General features: G+C 43.6%; 1 protein-coding gene across 1 annotated transcript; it reads right to left on the reverse strand.

The window, feature by feature from the left end:
- Positions 1 to 11380: 11380 nt before the first annotated feature.
- PIGC (phosphatidylinositol glycan anchor biosynthesis class C) lies at positions 11381 to 13319 on the reverse strand. Its single transcript, XM_015566053.1, is given in 3 exon segments — positions 11381 to 12240; positions 12242 to 12784; positions 13127 to 13319. Coding segments are annotated over 2 exon segments (891 nt in total). The 5' UTR covers positions 12571 to 12784; positions 13127 to 13319; the 3' UTR covers positions 11381 to 11678.
- Positions 13320 to 13607: the final 288 nt, after the last annotated feature.

Here is a 13607-nt window from a genome sequence, read left to right on the forward strand (position 1 = left end):
GTTGAGAGAGGGGAAGCTCGAGGACAGTCCTGTTTGTCGGAAACCTGTTCATTCTGCTATGTTCGTGAGACCTTTCACTTCTCCGGTCTGGGTTTCTCGCCTGGCTCACCTCAAGGCATCCATTTCTCTCATTTTTATCCTTGAATCCCTCCAACTTTGCTCATTATGTAATGTTTTGAAAGTTATGATAAAAATTACTCTGTCTAACCTCTTGCATTGTCTGCTGCCAACGTGATAAAAAATTATTTCTGCCAACCAGAAACTCCACCATGATTGCATTGGGGTTGGATTTCATGTGTACAGCCTGTGTTTTGCTTGCTTGTCTATGTTATTTTCACTCCCCTTTTTAAATCAAATTCCTCTTTTGCCTTTTTATGAAGAAGCAGTGTACAGAAGCAAAACCTCGTCTCTGCTGTTGTCTTTGATTAATTTGAGCCAGAATACTTTCCACTGTCTTCTTGGCACTTTGGGGTTTCTTAATGCTGGTATGTCGATGGACTCTGCAAATGGAAATTTTGAAGCCTGTATCAGTCGTGAAGGCCACATGTACCTGTTGTGAAAATGTGAAGCTGTATTTCTGAACCTGAAATAAATGGTAACATTTGAAGGACTCCCCCCTCCTCATTTTTGTATGTATTTGAGTCATTTCTGTGCATAACAGTAAAGATCTGAGACTTGTAAATATTTCTAACTCTTTTGATCGAATTGGCCTAGAATTACCAACGTGGAGAATAACATTTGGCATTACTGTCATTAATTCGGGGAAGAACGAGGTTTTTAAAGGGAGCAGCAAATGGGAAAAGTCAAAGGCAGGAGAATGGGGGACCTTTGTCCCTGACTTGAAGTCATTGTTGGACTAGATTCGAGAAGGGCCCAAACCTTCGACAGCTGGAGGGTGTGACGTGACACCTGCCAGGAGGCACTGTGGCATTTTGCTATTGCAAAGGAGTGTTCATGGAAAACCCTCGGAAGCAGAGGGAAGAAGAATACTTTGCCCATACGTTAGATCCACAAAAGGCATTTCTTACAGAAAATACTGAGTTCCTGACTCAATAGTTGGCCTCCATCGTTTACTCATTGGGGATTAAGGGGACAAGTTAACCCCTTTCCATTTCCCCAATGTTAGGAGAATGGAAGGAAGAGCATTCAGTAGTTACACACATCCTTGTCCTCCTGTGTTTCCAGAGAATAAAGAAAGACTCATCGTTAAGAGTTTTGAGAATTGGTCCCTCTCCCACACGTGGATCCATCGCTGCCTTCAAAGGCAGCTGCTTACTGGAGAGAGAGTCAGGATGAGAGCCGTGTTGTGCATATGTGTGGGGTGCTGTGCAGGTGAGGGGGGGAGCGTGTTTTACTGTATGATTCTTCATTCAGAATAGTTTCTAATAGAAATTACCAAAACCAAGGGACCTTAGTGTAACTATGTGACAGATTTCCATTTTTATTTTTAAAATAGTACTGGCACCTGTGTAAATATCTTCTCAATTAGTTCTCCAGAATCGTGTTTTTCTGTGGGAATCTTTGAATTGCTGAGAAACTCACCAGATGTTTGGGTGAGATGGCTGTGGTGCCCTCCTTCCTGGTACAACCCACACCTACCACGGTCCCTCTGAAGACCCTGTGTGGTGATCTTTCACACTGCGATGCCTAATAACTAGAATACGTGCAAGAGATGTTGGCGCATGTTTCCCAGAGTGCATTCCATGAGGTTTTAATGTTTTACACACACATGGGTTTCTTGGTTAAATGTACCTGGGAAAGGATGACTGAAAATTCTATTATTTTTTTATTATTATTCTTTACTGGAAGACTGTACAGAAGCGTTAATATCAGGTTGCATCGTGAGCCTCCAGGAGAGGGTTTGTGCTCCATGTTTCTCAGACTCACTTGGCCGCTGATGCTCTGTTCATGGAGCATTTCCCAGGCTGGCGGGAAAAGGCACTGGGTGTGACCATCCCAGCAGAGACGGTCACCTGTGAGAGCAGCCAGCGCTCCCAGCTTAGGACAGTCCTACTGGAGCTCTGGTGCTTTGTCACAGGAGTGTTTGGACCTGAGCAGGAAGGTCACCTGGGAACAGGCGGCATGAAGCAGTTTGGAGAGGTGCACACAGTGAGTCTTAGCGAGCCTTGTGGAGGAGACAGATCATTTTCAAGACCTTTTCTCTCTCGCTCTCCAAACAAGAGCTCCTTCAAAAATTCCATCACCCCCATTTTATTCTCAGAAAGGAAAGGCTCGGGCGTGATTTCAAATAAAAGAGCATCAGAGAAGAATTGAGAAGGATGCCTATTTGCATGGCCTTTCTTGTCCCTCTTGCCCAAGACTTCAGGCTCCCTGCTGCTCTAGGATGTTAAGTTCCCTGAATGATGGGCCAAGAAAGCAAGCAGAGAAGGTTTTGGGAGATTGTGACAGAAAAGAAAAATGTCCTGAGGAAGACCTTGCCAGGGATCTTGCCACAGGAGTGTCACCGTGAGGCCGGATGGCAGCACTGAGGCAGATCCCAGAGAAATGGGGTGACTCATCACTCTCATTGATACTTGAGTCTTTTCTGTATGAATTATGCCGTGTTCCATACTCAGTTTTTCCTGTCTCCTCACCTTCCTGTTCTGCGGAACAACTCTGGGAAGTTATTTTTCAGAAAGCTTAAGAAGATGGAACCTGACATTATAATCTTGGTTAGGTCGATTAAGTCACATGGTGAATACTGCCATGGGGGGGCTTTGAAATTTGTTAGCTACTCAGTGTTCGAATCTAGTCCTCCGACTTTTATTTTAGAGGTGGCAACAGTATCGGGTACCTTTGGAACTCTTTACATAAAAGGCCCAAATAGCCTCAGGACTTGCCTTCAAGCACTTCAGCATGGCGCAAGCAACATATAGAAAATAATGGAAAGGAAATTGCAAAACCCAAAATGCCGTGATCCATGACCTAATGGGCCCCGAGAGGAAAGTTAGACCCAGGATAAGTGAAGAGGGAAGGACAGAGTTGTCTGAGGGGATAAACGTCATTCTGAGGTTAGAAGCAAATATTCTCCCTGTTGGTGAAATATACAGGGTGTCCCCCAAAAATGTATACACATTTTAACAGCTGATAGCTCAATTGATGTTTCTATCTTTTTCAGATTTAACCCATATTTGGGGGGATTACCCTGTATTCCGAGACATGGAGTTTCAGGCCCTGTGTCTGGGTTAGAGCACCACAGTAACTCCAACAGAAAAGCGCTGTGGTAAATGCAAACAGAATGTCCCTTCAGCACTGGGGACTGGCTGCTCAGTTTAATGGCTTACCTTCCCACCCCGCTGAGGTCATTAAAGTGTCCCAAAGCCCCTCCAGAACTCAAAACTAGTTTGTTTGCTGGGCAGGTAATAAATCTCATTGAGCCTGCCTGGAATTTAATTCCACTTTCTTCATGAAAACACCAGGGACACCCATTACCTGGATTTCCACAGCTCAAGGCTTGCAGAGCCCCCCTACCTCCTCGCTTGAAAGGTGAGGTACCAATGACAAGTTCTTTGTCAGTTATATGGATGGGAGGTCTCTTTAGTGTGGCCAGCTTAAATTGGACCGAAGAAAAAAATGGTCTTGGACTTGCGGGGAGGTGAGATTTTTTTTTTTTTTTTTTTACCACTGCTCAGATATAGCCCCTTCATTTTGGCTCCTTAACATCTCAGAGACAATGAAAAAGAAGTTTGTTTTGTGTTTGTTTTTTCTTTGTAGACTTCATTGCTCCACTCACTGAAGTGTTACAAGAGTAAGACGGAAGTGAGTATATTGTTGAACACGTAGCCCCAGAGAAGTCCCCCAGAGGGTAGGGCGCCGACCGAGCTAACCTCCGGCTCATGGCTTGCGGTAATGTTGAGCCTGTTCCCGATTTGGTTAGAAAAAGGAAATTGAAGTGTAGATACTGCCGGAAACCAGAGCTGTGCCTGGTGCTGGAGACTTTACTGGACCTTCTCCAGCCATGAAACGCCCAGAGAGACTGATGTCTAAATGAAGCACAGTTCTGGAAACTTATCTCCAAACCTATGGGCCTGACAAGATGCAAGCCAGGCTAGGGGCATGGAGAGAGAACAGCAAGCCAAATCTCATTTACCCTGGACCCAGGTCAGAACCATTCAGAACTTCAGAGGCACCCAGCTCTGTGATAGAGGGAAATTCTACAAAATCCTGGGGTCACCATGGACCAGGCCTCACCTTGTCTCCCTGGGCCTGGAAAGGCTCTCACATCAGGATATTCACCCGCAGCAAATTTTTACTTGCAAATCCTTTTCTCCAATCCTGACATTTTCTGCATTGTGATCACATAGCTCATTTGATCTTTTGACACCTTCTCATTTAATGTCATCTTGAAAAAAAAATGTCACCTGTCATATTTCTATATCAACTCCCTCTTCCCCTGTGGAGATTGCACAACATATATGGAAATCTTTGGAAACAAGAGAATGTCCCAAAGTCAGGGTGGGAAACAAATACTGGAGTCATGAAGGTATTTGGCTCTGGTACTGTGCCCAGTTCTCTGAATGCGATTGCATGGATTCCTCCATAAGATTTTGGAGTGGACTCAAACGGCTCCTATCTAGCCACACTGCTGATCGCCAGAAAAAGTACTGGGAACAGCTAACTGCCACATGGCATTCTCCCGTGTCCCCCACGTGTCTGCATGCTTTTTTGGTCTAATTTGAATTGGACTTTCGTGGGATAATTTTGCATGTTCTTATTTGGATTTGTTTTGTAACTCAAACATAGTTTGCTTCCTCTGCATCTGTGTGTGTGGTTTTTGTTATTTGTTTTGTTTTGTTTTGTTTTCACTAGGCGACCCCCTCCTGCCGTTCCAGGACGACCATCTTAACCCCCATCATCCATCTCCTTTCGTTTCCAACAGCATGTCCATCGTGGTGTTTAAAGCCTTTCCGTTTGCACTATATGTCATATGTACATAAAAACTTTTATTTTTGATCCATGTCTATAATAAAAACAAAGTTTATTCTATATATTTTAAAAAATGAAATGTGTCCTGTTTCTTTTTTCTAAAGAAGACCCAAATGAAAAAAAAAAAGAGTTTGTTTCAACTAAAACCAGGTAAGGTAAAAAATACATAATTTGCTCTTTAAAGGAGCTTAAATTGAAAAACGATTGATTTTAGGTTCTTAAAGCATGGAGGTTTAAGGTGCTATTTGGTGTGAATAATAATCTATCTTCAATTGAAATGTCTGTCCAATAAAAATATGAAAAGATGCAGTAAAAATTCTGGGTGCCTAGAAAAGAAAGCTGATTCATTGCAACCTGCCTCCAAGAATCCCATTAATAATTATTGCATAAAAACAGCTTGCTGTTGCCTGGCCAGTGTGGCTCAGTGGTTCAGTGTCAAACTATGAACCAGGAGGTCATAGTTCAATTCTTAAGGCATATACCTGGGTTGCAGGCTCGATCCACAGTGTGGGCCGTGCAGGAGGCAGCTGATCAATGATTTTCATCATTGATATTTCTTTCTCCCCCTCTCCCTTCCTCTTTGAAATCAATAAAAATATGTTTTTTAAAAATGGCTTGCTATTTCTGTTATTTTTCTAAATATTCTTGTAGGAGATAAAATATGTAAGATCATGGAAGAAATTGTAGGTCCTAAACACATAAGCCTCTATTTTGGCAAATTTAGAGGGAAAATATTGTTCAGAATAAAAGTACTAGGCAAGGAAATGACACCTTGAGAAGAAAGATTTTTGATGACAGTCAAGTATTGGAATAAAGGAATCTACGTGAGTTCTGGAGGGAAATAACTTTTTCTGATACCTTAATCCTCAAATGGCAATTGCACCATTAAAATTTTAAGCTATTGTTTTAAAAAGCACCCAAAGATTTATCCAAATAAAATGTTTATTAAGGTAATATACTACATCCCAAAAAACCTGTGATCTGAATCCTTCTGAAGTTTAATTCACAATTTTCTTTTTGAAGATGGACATGGTCTAAACATGAATGTAAAAGACTCTCACATTGGATGAGATCACTTCAGCATATTAAGACAGGAACCTACTGGACTGCAAAGTAAGAAATGGTGTTTTTCATCAGGAATTGGCGTTCCATTTCCTTTGTGTCTACCCTAGGCGAGCTCTGGCAAAGAGTCCATGTGGAACTCCTGGGGAGGAACCTACAATTCAAGACCCCTCACTAACAATGCTCTTTCTTTGGACCATAAAAATCTTAAGGACTTCACTTTCTACTCAAAATGAAAAATACACTTTCTCAGGTTAAAATTTTCATATGACACAACACATCCGTTTTTTCCTATATCCCAGGTTCAGGGACTATGAGTTAGAAGCCCTGATAACTAAGAAGAATCAAGGACACCAAAGCAGGGGATCATCAACTGAAGCTCGAGTCCACGTGGAGGTGATGAGCTGACACAGAATAACACAGCCCCCAGCCTCTGGCCCTCTGCACCTGCAGCCCAGGTGGTTGATCCTGTAATTTCTATTCTTATCGGATGGGATTTCCACCTGAGAGCCTTCCTGTCACAACAGACAGTGTTTCAGGATGATCTCACACCACCTCCCCAAACCGAAACAGTTCTCAACAGGAGGGCTTTCACCGATTCACCTTTTTTAGGTGTCTAATACATTTCCACTTTGTCTTCATCGTGAACTTATTTTCATAGGCAGCGTGACACAGCTTAGAGGACTTTAAAACTTAGGTGACCTGGTGAGCAATGAGGAAAGAAAACTCAAGTCGTAGCAGAATTGGACCAATTCCTGGGCAACCATACCCATCTCAGCAAAGAAGTGTGGTCCCTTCCTCACCTTAGGAAAAAAAAGTGGGAGGTAGCAGCCTGGAATAAAATTAAAACATGGGAAGATTTTTCCATGTGTATTTACTGTTTGTAGTGTTTCTAAGTTTCATAATATGCCTCTACCCAAGTCCCCTGCCCTGACCTCCTCACTCAACATTTGAGAGTTTAAAAAACATAGCATTCTTCTGTGTTGACCATAACTTGGATGATCAGAAGGAATGAACCACTGTACCTGTAATAAAAATAACACTTCTTAAATACCCTCACCCCTTTATTTATGCATCAAACCTGCCTTGAATTCATAATACTATCCTAGTTATTGGGAGCCCCAGAGCAGTGGCAGGAGTAAAGTAGCTTACAACATAAAGCAAGCTATTTGAGTTCTAGAACCAGGTTATCCACTTGACCCATTGCAAGCTAACATTCTAGAATATGCTGGCTTTGACCGCTGACAAAGAAAGGAACAATAGAACTCATTTCAGCCAATCAGAAACCAAACTTTGCATTTCTAATGGAATGCCATAACACAAGACTCTAAATTACTTAAGTGTTGGTTGAGAAAACGACACAGTGGTGTTGAAACTGAAGTAGTCCCTTAATTTTGTTTTGGCTTCTAATAAAAAGTCTTTAGGTTCAGATGGTACCTGTAGCGGTCTTCCACTGGACCAGTGATGGTTGTTAGAGCTCCCCAGGCTCCAGCCAGAAAAACCCAAGACCTCTAAGAGATGGAGAGAAGAGAACTAAAGGTAAGGAAAAATCAAACTTCCAGTCCTTTCCTTACAGAGTTTCACTGGTAAGTAAATGTCTGTGAACTTTGGGCACCACAGTTACAACTGACGGAGATGTTTCAACAAGCATCCTACAAAGCTGAAAGCCACAAGGAGATAAGGAAATAACGTCTGTTGTTCGTTTGCAGATACGGACACTTCCAGTGGCTTTGGGGTATGGTGTACTTGTAGCTTTTCATCCTAGACTTTGAAAAAAATGTTGTACTGGCCAACATCTGTTTTAGAACTGTTTTTTATTATTTTTTTTTTTAAAAAAAAACCACTCAGAAAATGGGTACTGGAATCTTCAGTGCAGTTCCATGAGATTCTGAAGTAAATCTTTACAATTGTGAATCTGTTTTAAAAACGTGGACCTCACTCACAGGAAGAGAAGGTTGCTGAAAAAGAAAAATGCTTCCATAGCCCTTTAGAATATGACAGCCTCTATCTGACACACCAGCCACCTCCTCTACCCACATATACACCCATTTTTTGGTTTTTTTATATTACAAGTTACTGTTGAATCGCCGTACTATCGACGTATTAATATCGGATAAGATGGTGGTGGTTAAATGAGTCAAGCATATAAACTGCTACTTCTATTGTTTTTAATCCAATTTTACAGTACGTTGTATTGAGTCCTGAGTTTCAGACCCAGGTCCCATCTTCAGAGCCCCTGGTGAGCAGGAGCCATGAGCAAGCACAGAGTAAAGAACCCTTAGCGAATCCAGGGGCCAGAGAGACTCGGGAATCCTCAAGACAGTAACAAGTCACGGAAGTGGGTGACAGCCAAGACAGTATATTTTTGAAGCTACAACTAACATGATGGAAATGCTAACCTTTCAGGCCTTTGTATCAGCTCTTTCCTCTTCCTGGAACACTCTTCCCCTGGGATCCAGATTATCCCCTCACACATTTCAAGTCTTTGCTTAAATGTTACCTTTTCCATGACACCTACCCTGACCCCCTTAGTTAATGCCATTATTTCCCCCCATGGCTTTTTATTACGTTATGTCTATTCTGTGTCTTCTGCTAGAATGTAAGCTCTTTTAGGTCAAGGACCTTTGAGTCATAGACATATCACAAGCACATAAAATAGTATGTCATATATTTAGTGCTCAAAATTTGCTGAATAAATTCCTGAGGCCAAACATCATAAAATGTGAATGGTAGAAAGTGAGTAGAAAGAGGCCTTGGTGGACAGTAAAGATTTTGTTAGATGTTGGGGGGATTCTCAGTCTACTCAACTTTTAAGTAAAAATAATACCTGCATGGCAGGAGTAAGAGACATAGGTAAGACAATGTATATAAAATGCCCAACTCAGTGCCTGGTACACTCTGGGTGCTCGAAAATGTAGCTATTATAATTTATCAAATACCGGTCGGTGTGTGCTTGTTCATGAATTTGTGGGGACCTCAGCTAGTTCCCAAAGCACAATTCAGCAAGAATCCCAAGACTCTTATTAAATTTCTTTATAAAAGGGACTATCAATAACTTCCACAAGATGGCACTGTGTCCCAGCCCCTTTTCCTGCATTCAGTCTTTGAAATATTGTAAAACTGTGTGACTGATGCCCTCTGCTGGCTTGTTTTTGTTTTTCTTGACCTTGAGCCTTTGGCTTTGAAGGTGCAAATGATGGCTCCGTGTGCTTCCTCAAATATGCTCAGCATGAATTCTTAAATCCACAACTTAAGCCAGCTGCCCAAAGGCTCACTCAAAAGTTTGCAGGACTGACATAGCATACGGGCATAGCACAGACACCAGTTTGGTCCTCATGCAGAACCAGTGCATGTTGCTACACTCAGATCCCTGCACACGGCAATCACCTGTCAGCCCCATCATGCCCCCAAATAAAGTACACCTGCCGCCTTGTCGTTCTACCTGTCCTTGATCCCTCCATCCCAGCTACAGTCCCTGAACCTCTTCATCCTTCACGTAGCAGCACTCAAAAGCTTGGGATTTCTCAACATTTTCTTACAGAACACTTAACGGCTTTTTTATTTGCATTTTCCCCCAAACCTTTTTAGAATCCATTTATATTCCTGGCCTATGAAACTTCTAGGTGTTACATGCAGAAAGTGTGTAGAATTCAGTTTTTATGTCTTAAACTTGCCCTGCTCAAACTTCAAAGGGGGTCTGCTCCTCTATGTCAAGATTTGTGAAGCTAACCCACATTCGCTTGTACCGCTAGCACTGTTCTAGGCAGTGACTTTGTATCTCCCCGGAGCCTTCCTTCAGGCCCAGCGTGCTGCTAGTCCTGGCTGTTTCGTAGGCCAGCCACCTTTCCCTTTGATTTTCTCATTTTGATTTTCTAGTTATTAGTCCAAATTAAAGTCAGTGCTCAAGACATCTTTGAGCGGTCTGTGTTCAGAGAAATAAAAACATCACTTCTTAGCAACACGGGTGCCCTGATGAGATTTGATTTGAAATTAACTTCTAGAGAGAAGGGATAGTATTCAGGAACTTGCCCCCAGGGGAATGATTACATGAAGGACCAGCTATTCTGGGGCACCTGATGTATTCTGTGTCTTGTCTCTGCCCACAAGTCTCCTACATGTCAACTTAGTAAGAACAGTAATATGCCGTAACATACACAGTGCTGTGTCCAGCATTCTTCAAAGTACTTTGCAACGATCTCATTTAATCATCACAGTTCTAGAGATACTTTCATTCCCACTTTCCAGACGAAAAAAATGAAACAATGCAATGAAGTAATTAGCCTATGATCTGACCACTTACTCCCCCTCAGGTCAGCTGGACTGCTCATTACCTTCAGGGTAAAGCCCAAACTCCCAAATATTCACAGGCCCCTAATGGTTACTCAAGCCTCCCATTGAATGTTTCCTCCCCATAATGTGGAACTCCCATCTGACACTGCCACCTTTGTGCTTGCTAAGAACAGATGTGCTGCATGCAGTGTTTCGGGGAGCCTAATTTGTGACAGAATCCACAAGTCATATTTCAGGTTAAGAATCACATTGATAGCTATTGAGATTTCAGTTAGAATTTTGTTTGGCATTCTAAAGATCTGAAACCAGGCCCAAATTCTGACTAGGTGGTCTGCTGGGGCAGAGGAAGGATCACCCTAGACCAGTGGTTCTCAACCTTCCTAATGCCGTAACCCTTTAATACAGTTCCTCATGCCACCTTTCCCTTTGATTTTCTAGTAATTAGTCCAAATTAAAATCAGTGCTCAAGACATCTTTGAGAGGTCTGTGTTCAGAGAAATAAAAGCATCACTTCTTAGCAACACGGGTAACCCAACCATAAAATTATTTTCATTGCTACTTCATAACTGTAATTTTGCTACTGTTATGAATTATAATGTAAATATCTGTTATGGAGGATGGTCTTAGGCGACCCCTGTGAAAGGGTCGTTCGACTGCCAAAGGGGTCGCGACCCACAGGTTGAGAACGGCTGCCCTAGACCATCTTTCACCCACTTCAATCACACCTAACCTCCAAGACTAACTTCAAATGCCATCTCCTCTAGTAAATATTTACTACTACTCCGGGTCAATTTGACTTCCAGCCTCTTTGGATTCCCCCGGCATTTTGCTGCATATTATGGCACATACATGTTTCACTAAGAACCACGTAGAAACTCTGAGTTAAGGTTAAGAGACCAACTCTATAGTGTTAGGCAACAAAACTAGACATGGCATCCAGAGTTGTAGGATCTGAGCTCTAGATAAATAATGGAGCCTGAATCAGTACATTGAAAAGGGCAGAGAAGTGACTTTATTAACACACAATCACACGTTCTTATTATCTCTTCACTTTTCATGCCCCTTCTATCCGCCTTCTGCTTACAGAAAAAACAAGACACAATTTGCTGGATATGTTGTTAGTTTTTAATAAATAGAAACCACATCACTTCAGTTGTTACAGTGAGTGAGACACGGGAGGTAACCATGCCTGAGGGCCCCACAAAGCTATTTCATCCACCAAGCGACAGAAAGGACCAGCACCTTCACCACCAAAAGCCTCTGGTTCACTTCTTCTTTGGATCTCTGTTCTCCCACCACATCAGGCTGCTGCTTCCAGAACGGAACTCTGCCTTCCACTGGGTCCTAGTTGGGAGGCGAGTCCATCAGCTTGTCTGACTAACAGAACGGAGTTCCCTAACTTAGCTGAGGAACCTGGACAAGTCTTCTTTGATCTCAGCCTCATCCCAAGGCCCATGAATGTTTTCTTTAAAAAGCTGTAGGCGAATGAGGTAAAAAGGGCAGAGGCAGGAGATAGACACCAGCAGAAGTGCAAAGAGGGTGGCCCCCACCGCACTAATGGACAACAGGCCCCCCAAGGCTGAGAATGCAAAGAGCAGCGTGACTCCCACATAGCAGCGGGGAGTACATGCCTTCAGTTTCTTCTGTAACATGGGCCACAGGGCAAAAATCTGGATGGCAAATGTCACCATGATGAAGGCATGCAGGGTCCGGGGCAGGCGTGAGGCCAGGCAGACAGAAGCAAAGATGGCCATATTCAAGGACAGGGTGCTGGACACAATGGCGGCATTGGCCCCATAGTCGAAGAAGATGAGGTGGCCTAAGAGCATAAAGACTGACATGGCGTAGATGGTGTCCGTGCTGACAGACTCTGTCAGGGTCTTCAGCACCGGCGAGAAACCGTACGTGAAAGTAATAAAGACCAGGGCGCTCTTGAGGTCAGCCCACCGGGTCCGCCCGCTCTAAAAAAAAACCTCCATCAAGGAGATCGAACAAAACATAGCCAGTCAGTGACAAAGCCAGGCCAGTCCCTAAAAGCCAGTGTGGGGCCAGAAGACCCTCATCCATATACCACCAGATGACCCCAAAAACGCAGACGCTGCACAGCTGCTGTATCACCACGCCGGATTCAAATACCACAGCCCAGTACTGGTATTTCCGGGCATGGATGTTCTTCCGGAGCTCTTCCAGGAACCGCTGGTCCACGTAGTTATCGGGAAAGGGCTGTCGCTCATATAAGACTTTCTGCCACCTGATCTCCGTGGTGTTGGGTGCGGGTTGGGCACACATCATCCTTCCCCTCTGGCCTCAGGCCAGTTCAATCTCCCATGCAGAGGTCCATGTGGTTCTTGTTTTTTATAAAGTCTCGAAATAAGACCTCTCGGGAAATCCCATGCTGTATTGCGGCTGATATTGTGCCGACCTTCCCCTGTTCTCAAAGGCTGCAACCCAGGCAAGGCCTGCAAGAGGAGTTTCTTCTCTGAGGCAGAACAACACAGCCAAGTTCCTACAAAAAGACAGACCATGAGCCTATAAAACCGCTGCAGGTTAAGGGCAGGGCTGCGTTAAAATCAAACCAACTCACTGTATTAGACGCCTGAGCAAAATCTATGCGGTGGCCCTCTTATAATAATGACATTAAAATTTCCTTTCAGGTTTTAAATGACATTTCCTGGGGTAATAATAGACATCTGTCAGCTGTCACTCAGCTGGGTGCCTGCAATGTGCTAAGTGCCTTAACTAGCTGCTGCTTTCATTCCATCTCCACAATCCTGCAGGTTGGTTAGTCCCACTTTAACTAGTAAAAAAAAAAAAAAAAAAACTTAGTAAAATCGCTCAGGTAACTCACCCAAGTTAACAATGGTAACTGGTGGAGCCATATGCAAAGTCTGACCCCAAAGCCTGTGCCTTCCCCCTCCAAACCAGCTCTGAACTCGGGGTTCACACCCCGGAGGTTTGAGGATGGGCTGAGAGCCTCCCCAAGCCCTATCACTGCATGCCTGTCGCTGCCACTTATGCAAACGAACAGGGACGGGACCCAGAGCTTGGACCGGGGTCTCAAAGGCACCTGTTCTTTAAAAGGTCTGAACAGTCAACTGCATCCTTCAGACAAATGTGAGCTCCACGGTTCATGTAGCCAAAGCCAATGACTCCAAGAAACTAAAGATCCTTTCACTGAGGTCACCCCCCTCTAAAGAGCTACCATCCGACTCGGAGAGAGAAAAATCTGTGGGGATCGGAGACAGCGACCCGTCGGCCACAATGGAAAAGCCCGGCGTCAGACATGCCAGCAAGCGTGCTCTCGGAAAGGGCGCTGAAGGCCCGGCCGC

This window comes from Myotis davidii, unplaced genomic scaffold (genome assembly GCF_000327345.1).
Source record: "Myotis davidii unplaced genomic scaffold, ASM32734v1 scaffold580, whole genome shotgun sequence".
Lineage (NCBI taxonomy): Eukaryota > Metazoa > Chordata > Mammalia > Chiroptera > Vespertilionidae > Myotis > Myotis davidii.